General features: G+C 43.4%; 1 protein-coding gene across 2 annotated transcripts in view; it reads right to left on the bottom strand.

Annotated features, from left to right (window-relative positions):
- Positions 1-23,263, bottom strand: part of vsx2 (visual system homeobox 2) — an 83,424-nt gene that overhangs the window by 37,102 nt on the left and 23,059 nt on the right. For both annotated transcript variants that reach the window (XM_072568205.1, XM_072568206.1), the window contains exons 2-3: positions 19,250-19,334; positions 15,783-15,906 (exon numbers count right to left, since the gene is read on the bottom strand). In XM_072568205.1, the coding sequence (XP_072424306.1) occupies positions 15,783-15,906; positions 19,250-19,334 (209 nt within the window). The remainder of the gene's footprint in view (positions 1-15,782; positions 15,907-19,249; positions 19,335-23,263) is intronic.

The raw sequence follows: 23,263 nt of genomic DNA, 5'->3' as shown, positions 1-23,263 counted from the left end.
TAGCAGTATTCCTGTAATCAAAAAAGTTTAAGGTACAAGCTGCAATAAAACCATTCAATCTTTAAGACTCATTGCATATCATTGGTTTTAGAACTCTCAAGAGTCCCAAACAGTTGTGCAGCCAATTAAGCTCTTTTTGAAATGCAGGACTGGACTGTCCCAGTTCAGAAAATAATCTTGGTGGCGGGGTTCGTTGTGTCTGATTGTCTGCCCCTACCACATGATTATGTCCGTGCTCAGGTCTCCATTGAAAGGGAGTATGGAGTATCCACCTGCACAGTGGAGGTCTTTATGACCGGCAGGCACCATGGGCTTGGCAGCACCATTGCCTGCAATAACGATGTTTTGATTTCATTGCGATAAGTTTCCTTTGTAGTTTTGTTCTTTTGATTGTTTGGTTTGTTTTGTTACAGGTGGCTTCCTACGTTTTAGATTAAGGTAATCGAGAGGTGGACTACCTCTTGGTTGTGACTCCCTCTCCAGCCTTCATTTCACCACCACATGGTGCCCGCTGGCTTCACCTTACAGAACAATTAGTCAGCCACCTTCGCATTCACCATCCTATGGGAGGGTGTGGGTGGGAAACCCCAGGTATGCGGGTGGCTCAGATGGAGTGCCTGACAGAGTGAAGGGTGACCAGCAGAGCCAGCCTGAAGACACTGTGATCCAGGGCTGAATGAGGAAGGGAGTGCAGCACAAGGTGGAAGCACTAGGCGGATGCTGGGATCTGCAGCTGATCCTCTCAGACCCAGTGGTTCCATCTGCATGTGGATCACATGCATTTGCAGGCGGATGCCCTCAGCATTGCTGGTTTGGTCCTTCAAAGTGAATATCACACATGGGTCTCGTGAGGTTCCAAGTACCTTCTGCACCCTCAGGTCCTCTGAGGTGCTGCTGACAAAGATGGAATCCCATAAACCTCTGACAAGATTCCAATTCCTTCCGAAATCTGGTGTATATCTGCCCAGTTAGCTCCTTCATTTGCTCCCTGCTTGTTCCACGCAATGATTTTAACAAGCTCTGCCTCTATACAGAATACAACTGCATCAGAGGTCACAACACTGCTGCAGCTTACAGGCTACATGTGCACTTCTCCAAATACGCCACAGCTGGATTAATAGCCAGCATTCCACTGAAGCCCCCCACCAGGAAATGTACAAGGTGACAAGAACACATTTGGTGAGGAGTGGGGGGATGTTCTGATAAGCGTGCTCTAAATTTTCCAATGCCCTCTACATCCATGTTCTTCAGTCATCGTCTCCCCAAACCCTGCCTCCAGAAGTTGTCTCCACTCAGCCCAATCACTGTCAGAGAATATGAAATAAAAGCCAAGCTCCCATGGACAGCAATGCGATTATGAAAGGACCAACCTGTTTGCGCACTGATGTTCATTGAGGACATAAGTAATTTTCCGATGCTTCTCTTCGAAATACTGCCTTGGAATCTTCCATATTTGTGTAAAGGGACTTTAAAATCTCAGCCAAGAAGTGGCAACTCTGACAGTGCTGTCTTCCCCCAGTACTGCACTGGAGCATCAGCACAAGCCATTTTTGGGGATTTCCCTCTGAAACATGTTGACCCAATGCCAAGAGTTCTACCAACTGAACCACAGCAACCTTTCAGTATTGGACAGAGGCAGAACTGCCCTGCTCAATTTCAGATCAGGGGTTCAGCTAAAGTCTTGTCTCCTTGTTCAGGAAGACACAGCGGTCACATTTTCAAAGAGGCGAGAGTTCTGCTGGTACCCTGGTCACAACCAAACCAACAACAAAGTAAAGGTCGTCTATCTCACACCCCTCTATGGGATCGGCCTGACTTAAACTGATTCTGCTTTAAGGTGACTTTATTATCTATGAAGCTACTTGGAGCATTCTGGGGATATCCATTGCACTATATAAGTGAAAGTTCTCCCTTGCTTCCTTTAGTCTCTGGGTATCCTGTATTCTAGAATAAAGTTTTATTCACTCTTGGAATGAGGATGTCGCTAGCTGGGCTAACATTTAGGCACATCCCTAGTTGCCCTTGAGAAGGCAGTGGTGAGCTGTCTATATGCTGTAGATAGAATCAGAATGCCATGAGGAAGAGAATTCCAGGATTTTGACCCAGTGACACTGAGGGAATGGTGATATATTTCCAAGTCAAGATGGTGTGAAATTTGAAGGGTAACTTGCAAGTGATGGTTGTCCCATGTATCTGCTGCTTTTCTCCTTCTAGATGGAAGCGGTCATGGATTTGGAAGGTGTTGTCTCAGGATCTTTGGTGAATTTCTGCAGTGCATCTTGTAGATAGTACACACTGCTGCTGCTGAGCGTCAGTGGTAGAGGGAGTGGTTGCTTGTGGATGTGGAACGAATCAAACGGAGTTGCTTTGTCCTGAATGGTGTCAAGCTTCTTGAGTGTTGTTAGATCATAAGACCATAAAGTCATAAGACATAGGAGCAGAAGTTAGGCCATTCAGCCCATTGAGTCTGCTCCTCCATCCAATCATGGCTGATATGTTTCTCCCGTCTTCTCCCCATAACCCTTATTCCCATTAACAATCAAGAACCTATCTATCTTAATCTTAAATACACTCAAAGACCTGGCCTCCACAGCCTTCTGTGGCAGTGAATTCCATAGGTTGATCACTCTCTGGCTGAAGAAGTTTCTCCTTATCTCTGTTCTAAGGTGTTCCCTTTACTCTAAGGCTGTGCCCTCAGGGCCTAGTCTCTCCTACCAATGGAAACATCTTCCCACCATCTACTCAGTCCAGGCCTTACAGTGTCCTGTAAGTTTCAGTTAGATCGCCCTTCATCCTTCTAAACTCCATTGAGTATGAACCCAGAGTCCTCAAGCATCCCTCACATGTTAAGCTTTTCATTCTTGGGACCATTCTCATGAACCTCCTCTGAACACGCTCCAGGACCAGTACATCCTTCCTGAGATATCGGGCCCAAAACTGCACACAATACTCGAAATGTGGTCTGACCAGAGCAGATTAGACCCCCAGGAGTACATCCCTGCTTTTATATTCAAGTCCTCTCAAAATAAATACCATCATTACATTTGCCTTCCTAACTACTTTCTCAACCTGCAAGTTTACCTTGAGATAATCCTGGACTATAACTCTCAAGTCTCTTTGCACTTCAGAATTCTGCATTTTCTCCCCATTTAGACAATAGTCCATGCCTCTATTCTTCCAACCATGACCTCACACTTTCCCACGTTGTACTCCATCTGCCACTTCTTTGCCCACTCTCCTAACCTGTCCAAATCCCTCTGCAGCCTCCCTGCCTCCTCAATGCTACCTGTCCCTCTGCCTATCTTTGTATTGTCTGCAAACTTAGCCAGAACACCTCAGTTCCTTCATCAGATTGTTAACGTATAAAGTAAGAAGTTGTGGTCCCAACACTGATCCTTGCGGAACACCACTTGTCACCAGCTGCCATCCTGAGAAGGTCCCTTTTATCCCCCACTGTCTGCTTTCTGCCAGTCAGCCAAGCTTCTATCCATGCTAGCACCTTGCCTCTAACACCATGGTGGGAGTTGGACTTGAAATGAAATCCAGAATCTACCCTAAAGAAAATAAAAAAAACAAAGTTTCTTAGCAATGCCAAATAAATCTCAAACCAAGTATGTACATTTATTCGCTTTGTCTTCTACTCACCAAGTGTCAGTGCTATAATTTTGTCTGCACATTATCTGCCAGTGCCAATGAAGTCTGGTTTGTAGTTTGAGACTGCTAGGTATTATACAGACCACTCAAATAGCAGTCTATGAGAAGGGTGTGAGACTTGGATTTGAATATCTTTATTTGGATGAACACTGTCTCAGAGATATGTGCGGTCAAGGTAAGCTTTCACTTTAAATACAAAGTGGGTACTTTTTTCAGTTAGGAAAAAAGGAGGACTGCAGATGCTGGAAATCAGAGTCTAGATTAGATGAAGGGCTTTTGCCTGAAACGTCGATTTTCCTGCTCCTTGGATGCTGCCTGACTTGCTGTGCTTTTCCAGCACCACACTAATCTAGACATTTTTCTGTTTACAGTTCCAAAAATTTGTGTCTGTTGTTCAGATTTCCATCTCAATATCATTCTGCATTGTACTTATCTCCATTTTAACTCCACTGTTTTGTAAAGCAAACACCTGACGGATTTGCGATAGACTTGATGATATTTTTCGATCACATCTAAATCCTGAAATCATTTGTTGAATTCCTCAGTTAACTTCTTCAAGTGTGCACAGATTTCTGGGTGGAACTATTTTTCTTTGTTTTTGATTTTTTTTTTCCCTAGCGTTTTCTCCAGATTCAGAAAGAGTTGTAACATTATAAAATCATAGAATCGTAGAATCCTTACAGTGTGGAATCAGGCCATTCAGCCCATTGAGTTCACACCACCCTCTGAAGAGCATCCCACCCAGTCACGCACCTGTCCATCCCCCCACCCCCACCCTATCCCTCTAACCCTGCATTCCTTGTGTTAATCCAACGAGCCTACACATCCCTAGACACTATTGGCAATTTAGTATGACCAATCTGCCTAACCTGCACATCTCTCATTATATTTCTATTAAATTATATTATAATACTTTTTACATTTTTTAATTGGGAGAACTATAGACCCAGTTTCAATTTGAGTGCCTAGCCAGCACTGATCATATGAACTAAATCTCTGTCCTTTCCCTGCAGTTCACAATTCAGCTCGTTTGGTTTTGACATTATATCTGTAAAGAAGCTAAAGTCAGGCAACCACACATCGCCTAACAGCTCACTGCACATTTCACTTCTTAATCTAAGAAAAGTGACAATTTCGGTATCAGATCTAAAAATCTATGCAGGACCTTCTTTCAACTTAAAAACTCACTTCAGCATGGAGGATTAGTTCAGCACAGGCAATGTCAAGATAATCCAGTCCGGATCAACAGTACTTGAAGGGCTCTTGCAAGTATCCAGTGAACAATAACTTGTATTACATGAGAAAATTCCATACCTTTTCTTGCTGGTGGAATATAAAGTGGTAACTAACAAAACGGGAAATCAGGCTTACTTCTGCAAAACGCAACAAAACCGGCGTTTGCACCAAGCATGGCTGATGTACCATCAGTTGTGATGAAAGCCACTTTCTTAAATGGAATGTTTATCTCAAGCATAAACCTTTTGAATTTGCTGTAGATATCCTCAACTCTTGTTCCCTCTTTAAGGGAGAAAAGGGTGAGAAGATCCTGTTTAGCTGTATGTCTTTGAAAACCATGTGCACAAAAACAATTAGCTGGGCTGTGTTGGTCATGATGATGGATTCGTTGAGCTGCAGTAAGAAGCATTCACAATCCTTCAGGACCTGCTGTAGTTGCTGAAGGATTCTACTCAGTTTTGCTTCTCTGGAAGTACCAAGTACTGGATTGCTGTTGTTATTTCTTTTTTTGTTCTTAAAGTCTTTAGAATAAAGGGTTAGCAGCCATAGGTATTGCTTCTTCAATTATTTGGCCATCTGTGAATGATTTGTGTTTGGTTAGAAGATGGCAAGTGTGAAATGATGTTTAAGTGCAGTCCTTACCTTTCACTGTTCATTTTCAAAACAAAAATCTGTTTTCAAATCAGCCTCCAGCTCATCAACATTTTGTCTGAAGCATGCTGTTCAAGGGAAAACTATTCTCAAAGTGACTGAGCATTGTTGTGTGGCATTGTAATAATTCCTCTTTTTACTTTGGTGACATACACGGCAAATGCTCTTATCATTTGCAGTTGTAAACAAGAATGCATTTAGCCATTTTATATTAAACTTTCTTTTTAGATGGGCCAAGTTCTCTCATAGTTTTTGCTTCATTTGGAAGTGCATGATGTCACTCTGAATCTATGCCTCTAGAACATCCGCTGCTTTCAAGGGTGCAGGCATGGAAGGTCACTCCTGAGGTCATGATTTGTCTCTGAGGAGCCCAGTCAACTTGCATTGCTCAGATATCAGCTGTGAGACAGGGCAGCATTCACAGTGCGTTTTATTCATCCCGCACTGACTTATTATGTAAGCAGCCCAGCCAAAGGAAAAATTACTGCATGTCCACAGAGATTGGGTAGAAGAATGGGACTGCCCTGCAGAGAGCCTGTATGGACACAATGTTTCTGGTATAGTGATATATATGGGCTTCACACATCAGTCCCTAGGTTATTGCTTATTCACTTGTTTGCATTGCCACCATACAACGTATTTTAGGTGACCGTGACAGTCCATCTGGACCAAACTGAAACATGGTGCCAAAGCCTGTAAGAGAATGCATGGAAATAGGGGTCTGATGACAAGCGTGCGCATGGCGAGTGAACGAAGACAGACAGTGAGATCAATTGTCAGTCTCTGTGATCAACTACAGAATCACGATCCACATGTTGGAGATCACAGATATAAACCATCTGAATCCCTCAATTTGATTCCAGTCTATAACTCATTCCCAATTATCCATTATTCTATGTATAAGCCATCCGAGCCCCTCAAGTAGATTCCAGTCTGGAACGTATTTCTGGGTATCCACTGTTCTCCATCTAAATCATCTGAATTTTTCAATTAGATTTCAAACTGTAAAAAGCTCCCAGTGTCCATTATTCTCTATATAATCTATCTGAATTTCTCAATTAGATTCCAGTTCATAACTTTTCTGGGTATCCATTATTCTCTATATAATCTATCTGAATTTCTCAATTAGATTCCAGTTCATAACTTTTCTGGGTATCCATTATTCTCTATATAAACCATCTGAATCCCTGAATTAGATTTCAGTCTATAAAAAGCTCCTGGTATCTATTATTCTCTCTATAAATTATCTGAATCCCTTGATTAGATTCCAGCCTGTAACTCATTTCTGGATATACATTATTCTATATATTAACCACCTGAAACTTGTATTCCCTTATATGACCCCTTATATTCTCTCTGTCAACAATGTATGATACCAATAATAGATTGAGTTTGGTCATTAGATAAAATGTAATGCTTTGTCTCTTTAATTAAATATTAACTTTATTTACCAGATTTAATTTGGAATTTGTTAAGTGACAAAAATTGCTTATCTCTGTCAAGTGTGTATCTATTTAGCTGTAATGTATCTATCCCTATATTGATCCCTAGTCTATCCATTATCAGTAATGCCATCTGTTGTGGTGGATCTATTCACCAGGGTTATTTAAATTTGCATCATAAACAGAAGTGAAACTTTCTTAATAAGCATGCCTCCAACACAAAGACAATACCCATCCATCGACTTCTCTGGAAGACTTTCAGCTCATCTCACCCTTTGTGCATTCTTAATGACCCTGAAACTCATTTATTAAAAAAGAACGAGTCAGGTTATCTTCTCCAAGCACATTACTAGCTCTTGTTTCTTGTTCCATCCTCTGTGCAGGTGCATTGTTCTTCATGTTCATTAACCTTACTGTAAGGCAAGGGGGCATTAACAGGGGAGATTGTGCCTCAGTGGCATTGTCGATGGATTAGCAATCCTGAGACCCAGGCTAATGTTCTTGGGAATGGGGGTTCAAATCCCATCACAGCAGTTAGTGGAATTTAAATTCCAGGAATAAATAAGTCTGAATTTGAAAGCTAGTCTTGAGTAATGAAGGCAGTAAAATTGTTGTTAAAAATTTGTCCAGTTCACAAATGTCTTTGGGGAGGGACATCTGCTGTACCAACTCCTGACATGTGACTCCAGACTCATAGCAATTTAGGATTGACTCATAACTACCCTCTGAAGTGGCATTTCAAGGGCAATTAGGAATGGGCAACAAATTATGATCTTGCCAGCGAAAGAATAAAAAACATTCTTCCTGTAGTTCCCACTAATACTGTTGTCCTTCATTTGTAACTGTGTTGCTAAATATTGCATGTGGCAAACAAGCTCACTTGGATGTGATTCATTCAAACCTTTCATAATTTTAATCACTTCTATCTTATCTTGTCTCGTTTTGCAAGAGAGAAAATACTCAAAACAGTCAATCTTTCCTCAGAAGTCATTTCCTAAGGTTCTAGGATCAAATGTTTGTTGTGCCTTGTATCTGATCCACAAATTAAGATAGCAAGATGAACACTGTCCATGGTACTCATCGCGATATGCATTCCAACAGTCCGTTGTGTTTGTAACAATCTGGGAAAACCATGTTCTTGGTTTTTATGACCTAATCTAAGCATAGAGCTGTACAGCGCGAAAACAGACCCTTCAGTCCAACTCGTCCACGACAACCAGATATCCTAAATTAATCCAGTCCCAATTGCCTGCATTTGGCCCAAATCCATCTAAACCCATTTCATGTACCCATTCAGATGCTGTTTAAATAGTGTAATTGTACCAGCTTCCACCATTTCCTCAGGTAGCTCATTCCATACACGCACCCACCGACCCACTGCTCGAAAATGTTGCCCCTCATGTCCCTTTCAAATCTTTCCCTTCTCACCTTAAAGCTATGCCCTCTAGTTTTGGACTTCCACACTCAGGGAAAAAGATCTTGTCTATTTACCCTATCTATGCCCCTCATAATTTTATAAACCTCTATAAGGGCACTTTTCAGACTCCGACGCTCCAGGGACAAATGCCCCAGCCTATTCAGCTCAAACGCTCAAATCCTAGCAACAGTCTTGCAATTCCTTTCTCAACCCTTTCAACCGTAACAAGATATTTCTTACAGCAGGGAGACCAGAATTGAATGCAGTATTCCAAAAGTGGCCTAATCAAAGTCCTGTACAGCCACAACATGACCTCCTAACTCCTATAATCAATGCACTAACCAATGAAGGCAAGAGTGTCAAATGCCTTCTTCATCACCCTGTGTACCTGCAATTCCACTTTCTAAGAAATTATGAACCTGCACTCCCAGATCACTTTGTTCAGCAACACTCCCCAGGACCTTACCATGAAGTGTATAAGTCCTGCTAAGATTTGCTTCCCAAAATACAGCACCTCACATTTATATAAATTAAACTCCATCTGCCACTCCTCAGCCCATTGGCCCATCTGATCACGATCCCGTTGTAACGCAATGCAACCTTCTTCATTGTCCACTATGCTTCCAATTTTGGTGTCATCTGCAAACTTACTAACCATACCTCCTATGTTCATATCCAAATCATTGGTGGCTCAGTGGTTAGCACTGTTGCCTCAGAGCACCAGGGTCCCAGGTTTGATTCCAGCCTTGGGTGACTGTTTCTGTGGAGTTTAATCATTCTTCCTGTGTCTGCGTGGGTTTTCCTCCCTCAGTCACAAAGATGTGTGGGTCAGGTGAATTGGCCATGCTAAATTGCCCATAGTGTTAGGTACATTAGTTAGAAGGAGATGGGTCTGAGTGGGTTACTCTTCGGAGGGTTGGTATGGACTGGTTGGGCCGAAGGGCCTGTTTCCACGCTGCAGGGAATCTAGCCTAGCCTAAATGACGAAAAGCAGCAGACTCAGCATCGATCCTTGTGGCACACGACTGGTCACAGGCTTCCAGTCCGATAAACAACCCTATACCATCACCCTGTGTCTTCCACCTTCAAGCCAATTTGTATCCAATTGGCTAGCTCCCCCTGTATGCCAGGTGATCTAACATTACTAACCAGTCTCCCATAGCTTGTCGAACACCTTACTGAAGTCCATATAGACAACATCCATCGCTCTGCTCTCATCGATCCTCTTCATTATTTCTTCAAATTATTGTCAAGTTCATGAGATATGATTTCCTGTGCTCAAAGCCATATTGACTAGCCCTAATTAGTCCTTGCCCTTCCAAATGCATGTAAATCCTGTCCCTCAGAATCCCCTTCAACAACTTGCCTACCACCAACATCAAGCTCACCAGTCTATAGTTCCCTTGGCTTTTCCTTTCCGCCTTTAGTGGCACCATATTAGCCAACCTCCAGACTTCCGGCATCTTACCTGTGACTGTTGATGATACAGATATTTCAGCAAGGAGCCCAGCAATCACTTCTCTAGCTTCTCGTGGAGTTCTAGGATACACCTGATCAGGTCCTGGGGATTTATCCACCTTTATGTGTTTGAAGACTTCCAGGACTCCTTCTTCTGTAATATGGATACTTTTCAACAGATCTCTATTTATTGCCCCAAGTTCTCTAGCTTCCATATCCTTCTCCACAGTAAATACTGAAGTGAAATATTCCTTTAGTACCTCACCCATCTCCTGTGGTTCCACACGTAGACTGCCTTGTTGATCTATTCTCTGCCTAGGTATTTTTTCAACTTAATGTATTTGTAGAATGTCTTCAGATTCTCCTTAACCCTATTTGCCAAAGATATCTCATGACCCATTTTTTGCCCTCCTGATTTCCCTCTTAAGTGTACTCCTACTGCCCTTATAGTCCTCTTGGGATTCACTCGATCCCAGCTGTCTATACCTCACATGTGCCTCCTTCTTTTTCTTGACCAGAGCTTCAATTTCTCATGTCACCTAGCATTCCTACACCAATACGTCTTGATCTTCACACTTAAAGGAACAAACTGTCTCTGAACTCATGTTATCTCACTTTTAAAGGCCTCCCACTTTCCAACTGTCCCTTTACAACAGCTTATGAATAGCCTCTCCCAACAACTTTTGTCTTATACTCCTATCTAATACCGTCAAAATTGGCCTTACTCCCATTTAGAACTTTAACTTTTAGATCAGCTCTATCCTTTTCCATAACTATTTTAAAACTTGAAAGAAGTTCTGAGATTTACATATTAATGAATTGAAACCTGCAACCCATTCCAAAAGGTGAAAGATTTAACAGCAATCTAGATTTGTTCAATATATCGCATCATTGTTTGACACTGATCTTTTATTATAAATTCTGTGTCCTATGATCCTGCCCCACTAGCTACCTGACAAAGGAGCAGCGCTTTGAAAGCTTGTACTTCCAAATAAACCTATTGGACTATAACCTGGTGTTGTGTGACTTTTAACTTTATTTTAATAGTACTATGATCACTGGCCCCAAGGTGCTCCCCACTGACAGGTCAGTCACTTGCCCAGCCTTATTTCCAAAGAGTAGGTCAAGTATTGCTCTTCCTCTAGTAGGTACATCACAAACTGAATAAGAAACTTTTCTTGTACACACTTAACAAATTCCTCTCCATCCAAGCCCTTAACGCCATGGCAGTCCCAGTCTATGTTTGGAAATTTTAAATCCCCTGCCATTACAATTCTATTATTCTTACAAATGTCTGCGATCTCCTTACATATTTGCTTCTCAATTTCCCGCTGATTACTGGGAGGCCGTTAGTGCAATCCAAATAAGGTGATCATTCCTTTCTTATTTCTCAGTTCCACCCATATAACTTCAGTGGACGTTCTCCCAGGAACATCCTCCTGAAGTACAGGCAGCACAGTGGCTCAGTGATTAGCACTGCTGCCTTACAGCTCCAGGGACCCAGGTTTGATTCCAGCCTCGGGCAACTGTCTGTGTGGAATTTTCACATTCTCCCCGTGTCTGCGTGGGTGTCCTCCGGGTGCTCCGGTTTCCTCCCACAGTCCAAAGATGTGCAGGTTAGGTGAACTGGCCATGCTAAATTGCCCATAGTGTAAGGTGCATTAGTGAGAGGGAAATGGGTCTGGGTGGGTTACTCTTTGGAGGGTTGGTGTGGGCTTGTTGGACTGAAGGGCTGTTTCCACACTGTAGGGGAATCTAATGTTATCATTAACCAAAAATGCCCCCAACCTCTCTTGTCCCCTTTTCTATCCTTCTTATAGCATCTATACCTTGGAACATTAAGTTGCCAGTTCTGTACCTCCATGAGGGCATATTTGTTTGCGAGGAGGACAGCCACAGGAGATTCCTTCACGATCTGCCTCCCTCTCCTACCTTTCCTCGAGGTCACCCATCTACCTGACAGTTTCTATGGTTTTCCTACCTTCTTGAAACTGCCAACCATTACACCCCCAGTACCTGTAAATTCTTCACTGCCTCTAACTCGCTTCAACCAATCCAATACACACAATCTCCAGGAACGTTGAAATTCTCCCTAATCGCCCACATCCCACAGGACCATCACATCACTCTATCAAAAACCATATCTGCACCTTAAACAAGCTACAATTGAGAGAATATACCCAAACAACAATCGGAACACACTTTCTCAAAACCTCAGGGTTAGCAACCTTACCGCTCAAAAACACTTCCCAAGGATAACTTAATACTGATCTTTTATGTTAAAGGTGTAATCAAGAGTTAGATCTCAGTAAAGCATTAAAAAAAACCTCACTCCACTCGCTATTATAGATTTTCAAAAATAACAGATTAAAATTTACAAGTTTTATAAGTCTTAAAGTCAAACACTTAGGCATTGAAATGACTAACCCCTCCTAGCTACTGTAATGTGAAGTCCCCCATGGTCAGCTGTGAAACTGCACTGCACTGTTTGTTTAACGTTGACCTATCTCCAGAGACTCTTGCAATTTCACAGTCAGTCGGTTGTGAAAGCTCATTGCTCGATTCTTTTGATGTAATCTTGTTGATCTCGTGAGCCATTCTCCAACCTCTCCATGTGGTCACTCTCCCGAAACTCTGAATCCTGCTCTCTCTTTCCACCTGCTTAAAGTATCGTTGTTTTTGATCTTCCAAAAATAATGCAAAACTTATAAAAAGCGGTAATTACTGTTCCAAGGAAGTGAGGAAATCAGCTCCATCATGGAAAAATCCTCAAAGGAAAAGGAGCAGCATGTACAGACAGATCCAGTGAATCTACAAGAATCTACACAAATCAGGGGTCTGATGGGATATTCTCCCATTCCTGGTTGAGTGCCACGCCAACAATACTGAAGAATCTCTGCACCAGTAACATTAAAGAATCTCTGCACCAGTAATATTGAAGAATCTCTGCACTATCTCAAACCAAGTGTGGTTGGCATTCCATCTAATACCTTCAGCATCCACTCCCTCCAACACCGATGCACAGTGGTAGCAATGTGTACCGACTGCAACACCAAGGCAACACAACAGCATCTTCCAAACACATGATCTCTACCACGTAGAAAGGACAAGGGCAGTAGATCAATGGAAACAGCACCATCTGCAAGTTCCTCTACAAAATCATCACCATCCTGACTTGGAAATGTATTGCCGTTCCTTCAGAGTCGCTGGGTCAAAATCCTGACTGCATTGTGGATGTCCCTACATGGTTCAAGTAAGTAGCTCACCACCATCTTCTCCAGAGCAATTATAGAGGGGCAACAATTGCTGGCCTTCTAATCTATCCCTGGTATAGAATAAAAAACAGGCAATGGGGGAGGATGACAATATCATCGATTTCATTACAGGTTCATCACCTCATAGAGCCAAGCTGGCATTTTACCAAAATAGACTTGCTCGGGAAAGCTGGCAGCAGGTCTGTCTTTCACTGTGCAGGTTTTCTATTGGTTCATAAACTCAGCATTGGCATTAACATCCCCTCTCCAGTTTTGTCAACCCCTCACGGAGTGTGGGAGCGATGATTCAGACTCTGACAAGGCCTGGATTTCTATTTAAACTGGGGCCGGAGAACCTGAACTTGACATTGCTACCAGAGGCTTTAGTAACCACAGGAATGGAGAGGCCCTGGACGTCCCATTATTCCCAGGAGGCCCCAGGCAGCTTCAGAAGGAAGTGCAGTTCCCAGTGGATGGGAGGAAGAGGCCAACTTCTCCAACCAAGGCTGAGGCAATGGGCAGCAAGTGTGCTTCGCCCAGCCTGGAATTAGTGTGACCAATGACCTGATATGGGCAGGAAAGGTAAGAGCCATCCACATACAGACTCCAAACCCCACACTCTGAATTCTCATACACAAGGAGAGAGAAACAGGGCCCTCTCCACTGTCCTTCAATGGTAATGCTTGACCATCCGGTCCACGGTTAAGGAAGTCTTATTCCCTAAGGCTGTAGACGTCAGGAACATCACCCTCACACAAGCCTGACCCTCGTGAGGCACCGGTTCTCAGAGATATAGAGAGGGCTGACCCTCTCTGTTTGGAAGTCCCTGCAGTGAGCTATCACCTCCTTAGAGTTGTTTCCTGGTGTCCATCTCCCCTGACCTGTGGGCAAAGGGGAGACAGCTTTGGCAGCTGGTGATGATGGTGTTGCTGATCCTTTTGTTCCTCACCAGAAACGGAGATTGCAGAAGCTTTCCCCGTACTGCAGTGAAAGTCAGATCGAGGTGTGTAAACTCCAAGGTAGGTGTACCCAACTCCAAAAGGTCAGATATTGCTCGTGAGGCAGTGAAATTACGCACTCACAACCACTTCTGGAGCACAAACCTTTCACATAGGCAACACAGTAGCTGTGCAGTCTCAATGTTTGAGGCTTTTCAGCCTAATAACCACTTCTTAAATTCGTTTGTGGGCCCTGGGCCTCGCTGGCTCACCAGAACTCATTACCCATCTCTAGTTGCCTTTGAGAAGATGATGGTGAACTGCCTTCTTGAACCACTACAGTCCACCTGCTAGAGGTTGACCCATAATGCCCTGAGGGAGTGAATTCCAGGAACTTCCCCTGTACTCACCTTGTTGACCCAAATAAGTTTCATACAGTTTTGAAAACCTATGAACTCCCAAATACGGCTAGAATCCTGGATTTAACTCACAACTAATTGACTCTTTAAATCTTTAAACCATTTACCCAAGAGCTTCACAATTTCGAAACACAACCCGGTAATATCAGAATGACAGCATCATTTTCAAGTTCGTGACCTATGCATTTGAGACTTCCACCTCCCACCACTCCCAATCCCTGTAATACCAGTTAAACTTCCACCTCTTGTGTGCGAGATTCTCCTTCTGCATTGATTTTGAATCAGTACCTTCCCCAATGCTGAGCCCTACTCCTCTTGTGCAATTGATAGGAGCCATACTTCCCAGCTGTTTTCAACTCCGAGTGTCTGAATAATGAAATGGACAAAGGGAGCCAGACTCCCATTCAATCACTGCAAGAAAACCACCTGCTTCACAAGTAATGTTTAAAGAAATCAATTGATTGCAAGAGTTTTAGTTCAAGATATTTATGCCTAGAGACTTTATTCTCTTATAGAGTCATAGAGATGTACAGCATGGAAACAGACCCTTCGGTCCAACTCGTCCATGCCAACCAGATATCCCAACCCAATCTAGTCCCACCTGCCAAACCTGCCATATCCCTCCAAACCCTTCCTATTCATATACCCATCCAAATACCTCTTAAATGTTGCAATTGTACCAGCCTCCACCACATCCTCTGGCAGCTCATTCCACACACATACCACCCTCTGCGTGAAAAAGTTGCCCCTTAGGTCTCTTTTATATCTTTTCCCTCTCACCCTAAACTTATGCCCTCTAGTTCTGGACTCCCCAACCCCAGAGAAAAGTCTTTGCCTATTTATCCTATCCATGCCCCTCATAATTTTGTAAACCTCTATAAGGTCACCTTTAAACTCCCTTAATTTCTATAATACTCATTGCTATATATGTGATTTATATTCACTTCCCTGATATACCTCTTTGTTCATTTCTCATGTCTCTCTGAAGTTTTCTGTGAACCTCTCCTCTTTCTCTGTTTGTCTTATTTTTCTCTTTTCCTGTGTCTTTTTCTGAGTTACTCTCTTTCCAAGTCTGACTCTATTGCTACTTCTCTCAGTCTCTGTTGCTTTGTGTCTATTCGTCTGACTCTAATACTGTGACACTCCACAACTATTATGCTTTCTCTCTCTCTCTCTCTCTCTCCATCTTTGATTGTCTCTCCTTCTTTCCTTCTCCATTTCTCTCTCGCACTCAGACCTCCATTGCTTTATCTCTCGATCATTCTTTCTCATTTTGTGTGTAATTCCGTCTACATCTTTCTATTTTGATTTACCTGAATCCTGTCTTCTGGTAACTCTGTTTTCATGGCCAACATTTCCCGTGCATATACATCTGGATAGTGAGCTTCATTAAATGCCTTTTCCAGTTCCTCCAACTGGTAAGAAGTGAAAATAGTCCTTAAATTGGGAGAGAAAAGAGAATTAGGAACACACAACTGAATCCACAGCAGCTCTCAAAAAGCCCTTCCAGATACTATAAGCAGTGAAACACGCACAATATTTAGTTTGGAAAAAGTTGCACCAATGATATAGATTTTAACTTAGTCTGTTTAACATATAGCATTAGTGTCTAAAAGCAGATGTCACAACATGGCTAGCTTTTTTTAGGACCGACTGCAGTTTATTCCCCTTTTTCATCCTATAACTCCCCCTCTCCCCCATCATCCAGTGAAGATGATTGCGAACATTACTATAAATATCTTGAATCTTTCTATTGTGTCCTTAGACTGCCCCCTATCGCCTCTAACCTAACCCTGCAGAGTCACATGCTATCATAGGTCTGTTCACCACACTTCAGGAATGATGGGAGAATCCATGACAGGGTGCAGAGGAGATTTACGAGGTTTCCAGGAAATCAGGGGAATTTAGCTACAAGGATAGGTTAGGGAAGCTAGGAAGACATAAACAACTGGAAACCAGCAAGGATGGATGAATACAACACTGATAGGGGAATACGGCTGGAATGTGGGACAAATAGGCATTGAGTTGGAATACAGCATCGATATAGCACTGTTTGGTGAACAGCTGGAATAGGGCAAAAGGTCATAAGATATAGGAGCAGAATATAGCCCACTGATTCTGCTCTGCCATTCGATCGTGGCTGATGTGTTTCTCAACCCCATTCTCCTGCCTTCTCCCTGTAACCTTTGATCCTTTAATAATTTAAAAAGTATCTATCTTTGTCTTAAAGACACTCAATGACTTGTCTCCAAAGCTTCTGTGGCAATGATTTCCATAGATTCACCATCCTCTCACTAAAGAAATTCCCCCTCGTCTCAGTTCTAAAGGGTCGTCCCTTCACTCTGAGGCTGTGCCCTTGGGTCCTACTCTCTCCTACTAGTGGAACCATCTTCTGCATGTCCATTCTAAACGCCATTGAATACAAACCCAGAATCCTCGACCGCTCCACGTATTTCAAGCCCTTCATCCCTGGAGTCATTCTTGTAAACCTCCTCTGGACTCCCCGCAACACCAGCACATTCTTCCTTAAATATGAGGCCCAAAACTGATCACAAAATTCCAAACGCGGTCTGACCAGAGCCTTACAGCACCTCAGCAGTACATCCCTGCTCTTGTCTTCTAGTCCTCCAGAGATGAATGCTAACATTGCATTTGTTTTCCAAACTGCCAACTGAAGTTGCATGTTAACCTTAAGAGAATCCTGAGCCAGGACTCCCAAGTCCCTTTGTGCTTTAGGTTTCCAAAGCCTTTTCCCTGTTTAGAAAATAGGCTATGTGTCTATTCTTTCTACCAAACTGCATAATCTCACACTTTCCCACATTGGGTTCCATCTGGCATGTGCAGAGTATTGCAGCTGAAATTCAGCAGGTAGAGGTACATTCTGATGTATGACACAGGTAGGTAAAATCCAACGATGAACAGTATGGGGTGGTGAACATCTAGAGGAAATGGCAAATGGCTCTCCCACAATCACGGTGGCACAGTGGGCAGCACGGTGGCACAGTGATTAGCACTGCTGCCTCACAGTGCCAGAGACCCGGGTTTAATTCCTACGTCAGGCAACTGTCTGTGTGGAGTTTGCACATTCTCCCTGTGTCTGCATGGGTTTCCTCTGGGTGCTCCTGTTTCCTCCCACAGTCCAAAAATGTGCAGGTTAGGTGAATTGGCCATGCTAAATTGCCTGTAGTGTTAGGTGAAGGGGTAAATGTAGGGGAATGGGTCTGGGTGGGTTGCGCTTCGGCGGCTCGGTGTGGACTTGTTGAGCCGAAGGGCCTGTTTCCACACTGTAAGTAATCTAATCAGCTAGAAGGACAAGTGCAACAGACAGAGTCATAGATTCATAGTCACACAGCACAGAAACAGACCCTTCAGTCAAACCAGTCCATGCCAACCATAATCCCAAATTACACCAATCCCACCTGCTACACTTGTCCCATATTCCTCTAAATATTTCTTATTCATGTATTTATCTAAACGGCTTTAACCCCTCTCTGTGTAAAGAAATTGTTGCTCATGCCTTTTTAAAATCCTTCTCCTCTCACTTATGCCCCCTAGTCTTTAAATTCTCCCACCCTAGCGATAAGACCCTTGCCATTCACTTTATCCAGACCCCTCATTATTTTATAAACCTCTATAAGGTCACCTTTCAACACTCAGTGAAAAAAGTCCCAGCCTACCCTTTTGTCTCAAACCCTCCATTCCCAGCAACATCCTGGTAAGTCTCTTCTGAACCTGCTCCAGCTTAATAAATCCTTCCTGTAACTGGGGAACCAGAACTGGAGACAGTACTGGGAAAACCACCAAGGTCAGTTTAGATTAGATTAGATTGCTTACAGTGTGGAAACAGGCCCTTCGGCCCAACAAGTCCACACCGACCCACCAAAGCGCAACCCACCCAGACCCATTCCCCTACATTTACCCCTTCACCTAACACTATGGGCAATTTAGCATGGCCAATTCACCTAACCTGCACATCTTTGGACTGTGGGAGGAAACCGGAGCACCCGGAGGAAACCCACACAGACACGGGGAGAATGTGCAAACTCCACACAAACAGTTGCCTGAGGCGGGAATTGAACCTGGGTCTCTGGCGCTGTGAGGCAGCACTGTGCCACCATGCCGGCCACAAGTCCTGATTTAGAAATATAGCAGTGTTCCTTCATTGTTGCTGGGTCAAAATCCTAATAGCACTGTAGGTCTACCTACACCACATGGACTACAGCGGTTCAAGAAGACATCTCTCATGGTTAATTAGGAATGGGCAACAAAGCTGGTCTACACAGGTATGCTGACATCCTAGGTACAAGTTTTAACATAAAGGTGGCTTATACCATGGATTGGTGAGCAGGCCATAAATAGGCAAAGCAGTTCAGGCAGCATCCACGAAGCTCCTTGGATGCTGCCTGAACTGCTGTGCTCTTCCAGCACCACTAATCCAGAATCTGGTTTCCAGCATCTGCAGTCATTGTTTTTACCTCATAAATAGGCAAAGACAAACTATGAGCACATTGCAATGATGCAGAATGAGTAGAGATATTGTTAAAACAGACACAGTGCTGGAAAATGTAGCCAGTCAGGCAGCATCCAAGGAGCAGGAGATTCAACGTTTCGAGCAAAAGGCGTTCATCAGGATTCCTGTCCCATGGATACTGCCTGACCAACTGTGCTTTTCCAGCGCCACACTTTTCATCTCTGACTCTCCAGCATCTGCAGTCCTCACTTTCTCCTCGTTAAAACAGACACATCTGACTACAAACAAACCGTGCACATAAATTCTTACCTGTGACGTCTTTTCTTTCTCTTTTTTGTTTGGCTCAGATTGGATTTGGAAAGCTTTCTGTCACTTGACGAAATGTCTTCAGAATCTGAATTAAAACAGAGAGTGTTTTCATACGTAAAATGTATTTGGAAAGATCAATTCCAAGGTGTGTAACAGTACACTATTCGGCTGTACATGATCTGCGATGGAGCAGGATAAAACACACTGCAATATGATGTTGGCTTGCCATCTCAAATGTACCCAAATCAGGAATTTGATGTGCACTGCTTTCCCTATTGATTGAATTTGATCATCCGATTAATTAATTAATTAATAAAAAGTGGCATAAATTCTAAAAGAAATGCAGAAACAGTGAGACCTGTGGGTTTAGGTGTTCCCTTCAAATTTAACATTAACAATGTGTCAGAAACTGGGAATGATTTGAGTTATTGATTTGATGCCATTTCTAATTGTTAAAGATATTTATGGCATTGAGTGTGGCCATCCAAACCATACTGGTGCCCCAAAGAGCAATCTTCTCTCAGAGTGTATTGAATCTGGGGAATTCTTTGCCACAGAGATCTATTGATGGTGGGTCATTAATTATACTCAAGGTTGAAATGAGAAAGGTTTTTAAAATGTAAGGGAATCAAGGGTTACCAGGAAAAGGCAGGAAAGTGGAGTTGGGGATTATCAGATCACCTTGACTCCATTGAATGGTGAAGCAGATTCAATGGGCTGAATGACCTGCTTCTGTTCCTGCAATACATGGCTTAAATGTGTCAGTCCCACTGTCACACACAAAAAAAATCAGTTGCCCTGGGTGAGGCTTGAATTCACAACCTTGTTGCTTTATAATAACCAACTGTTCCTCAAGAATGTGGGCATTTGGAGCTGGGGGAGGAGGTTCGGGGTCATGTGGATGTAAACAATCCTGCAGAACTATTCAGGATTCTTTACTTTATAAATAGAGATTGTGGTGAAACTTTATAAAATGGCTGCCTTTCCAGTCTACACAACTGCAGGGGGCGCTCTCACCACCCATGTTCGCAGTTGCCAACAGAGATTGCAGCAGGTAGATGGGAGCATTGACCAATTAAAACCCACTTTAACGACTGCAGATCAAAACAAGTTCTCTTGCAAACATTTCCCTGATGTGCAGAATCGTAACTGTTGTGTGATCTTACTCTGCCTAGACTTACAAAGCCGAGCAGTGACAGGGAGACAAGCAGGGCAGCGAGTGGGGTTGTGAGCAGGGTAAGGCGACTGCAGAGTGAGGCTGTCAGCACAACAATGCATTAGCTGCAACGTGCACATGTGGAGTGGGAGCAGGCCTCTAGTTCCAGGCTTTAGCATCACTGACTCCCTGCACCAGGTTATAAAACAACTGAAGCAGTTGCATCCAATTCTGGGCATTGCACTTCAGGAAGAGTCAATAAGGTTTGGAGAAAGTGCAGGAAAGATTTCTGAGGATAGTTCCAGGGATGAGGAACATCAGTTACGTGGTTCGAAGTAATGTAGAGAGGAGATTTGGTAAAAGGCTCAAAATCACGAGGAGGCTAGACAGAGCAGAGAGTGAAAAACACCCTTTGGTGGAAAGGTTATGATCTAGAGGATATTTAAGGCAATTAACAGAAGAAGCAACTGCAACATAAAGAAATACTCCTTTTTATGCAGCGAGTTGTTAGGATCTGGAGGCATTGAACCTGGTGGCTTTGAAAAGGGACCTGGCTGCATATGTGCATAGATCACTGAAAACAGAAGGACAGATAGACCGGGCAGTAAGTAAAGCATCCTCTTTCCCTCTACTAATAAAGTCAGGTTTTATTAATAGAGGTTCAGAGTACAACAGCCAGGAGGTGATGTTGAACTTTATCAGATACTTGTTGGACCTCAGCTTGAATATTGCGCACAGTTCCGAGCACCACATTATAGGAATGATGTGAACATCCTGGTGAATGTGCAGAAGTGGTTTGGAAGAGTGGTTCCAGGGACAAAGAGCTCCAGTTACCAGGAGAAATTGAAGAAGTTGGGACTGTTCTCCTTGGAGAGAAGCAAACTAAGAGGAGATCTGATAAAGGTTTCCATAATCATCAGCACGCAGGATAGAGTTTGTTTTATTCTTCCATGGAATGAGGGGGTCACTGGCTAGGCCAGCATTTATTGCCCATCCCTAATTTAAGAGTCATGCACATTGCTGTGGGTCTGGACTCACATGTAGGCCAAACCAGATTAGAATGGGTTTTTCCAATAATCGATTTATTGGTCACCATTCGACTCTTCATTCCAGATATTTATTGAATTCAAATTCACCATGTGCTGTGGCAGGAATTCAGCCCAGGTCCCCCAGAACATTACCTGGGTCCCTGGATTAACAGTCCAGTGATTATACTACTAGGCCACTGCCTCCCCAAACAGGGGAATGGACAGGGAGAAATTGTCCCTGCTCATGAAAGGAACAAGAATGAGAGGGCTAGATTGAAAGACATCCGCAAAAGAAGCAAGGGTGGAGTTAGGAAAATCTAGTTCACACAGCAAGTATTTAGGGCATGAAAAGCACTGCCTGGAAAGGTGATAGAGGCAGGTTCAAGTGAGGCATTCAAAAAGGCACTGGATGGATTATTTGGAGAAAAATAATGGGCATGAGTATGGGGCAAAAGCAGGAGACTGGCATTAGGTAACGATGCTCATTGAATGGTCCTGTGCTGTAGGGGCGGCACAGTGGCACAGTGGTTAGCACTGCTGCCTCACAGTGCCAGAGACCCGGGTTCAATTCCCATCTCAGGCGACTAACTGTGTGGAGTTTAAACGTTCTCCCCGTGTCTGCGTGGGTTTCCTCTGGGTGCTCCAGTTTCCTCTCACAGTCCAAAATGTGCAGGTCATGAGAATTGGCCATGAATTGGCGTAGTATTAGGTGTAGGGGAATGGGTCTGGGTGGATGGCGAGTCGGTGTGGACTTGTTGGGCCGAAGGGCCTGTTTCCACACTGTAAGTATTCTAGTCATTCTGGGATTTTGTGGAAAGGGATTTGCTAAGTAGCAGATTAAAATTTTGGGCTCAAAGTAACACAGGAGTGAGGATTGTGAGTAGATGCTCCGTCCTTATAGCAGCATGAACACAGTGGGCTGAATGGCCTTCTTCTATGCTGTTTGGTTCCATAATTCTTAATCATTCAGAAATAAAACGAAGTGATCACTCATTTTGTCTTTAATTTTTTAAAAGTCCAGCACTGACACAAAAAATAAACATAGCCTCACATGTTTATGATGTAAGGTAAAATCAGTAGCTTCTAACTAACCCAGCACGGTGGCCCAGTGGTTAGCACTGCAGCTTCACAGCACCCCGGACCTGGGTTCAATTCCAGCCTTGGGTGACTGTCTGGGTGGAGTTTGTGCATTCTCCCTGCGCGTGCGTGGGTGTGCTCTGGTTTCCTCCCACAGTCCGGAGATGTGGATTGGCCATGCTAAATTACCTATAGTGTAAGGTGCATTTGTTTGAGGGGAAATGGGTCTGGATGGGTTACCCTTCTAGAATCTAATCTAATCATAGAATCCCTACATTGTAGAAACTGACCCTCCGAAGAGTAACTCAGCCTGACCTGTTTCCCCTACCCTATTATCCTATATTTACCCCTGACTATGCACTATGAGCAACTTAGCATGTCCAATTCACCTAAATCGCACATCTTTGGATTGTGGGAGGAAACCAGAGCACCTAGAGGGAACCCACGCAAACACAGGGAGAATGTGCAAACTCCACACAGACAGTCGCCAAGGCTGGAATTGAATCCAGGTCCCTGGCGCTGTGAAGTAGCAATGCTATCTACTGAGCTACAGTGCTGCCCCAATACATCATGCCAACTACTCAAATTAATATGCAAAACTAAATCATTGTTAAAAATTGTACTTTACAACCAACATTGGGAAAACAAAATCATTTTACAGTACAGAATAGCTCTTCAAAAATAAGAAATGAGCGGAGGCACAACAGGAATGAGAATCTACAGAAGTATCTCATGGACCCCAGCCCGGGTCCA

This window comes from Chiloscyllium punctatum, chromosome 4, assembly GCF_047496795.1.
Source record: "Chiloscyllium punctatum isolate Juve2018m chromosome 4, sChiPun1.3, whole genome shotgun sequence".
NCBI classification, from domain to species: domain Eukaryota; kingdom Metazoa; phylum Chordata; class Chondrichthyes; order Orectolobiformes; family Hemiscylliidae; genus Chiloscyllium; species Chiloscyllium punctatum.
The sequence above is the reverse complement of the archived record's forward strand: the minus strand, read 5'-3'. Positions and strand labels throughout refer to the sequence as shown.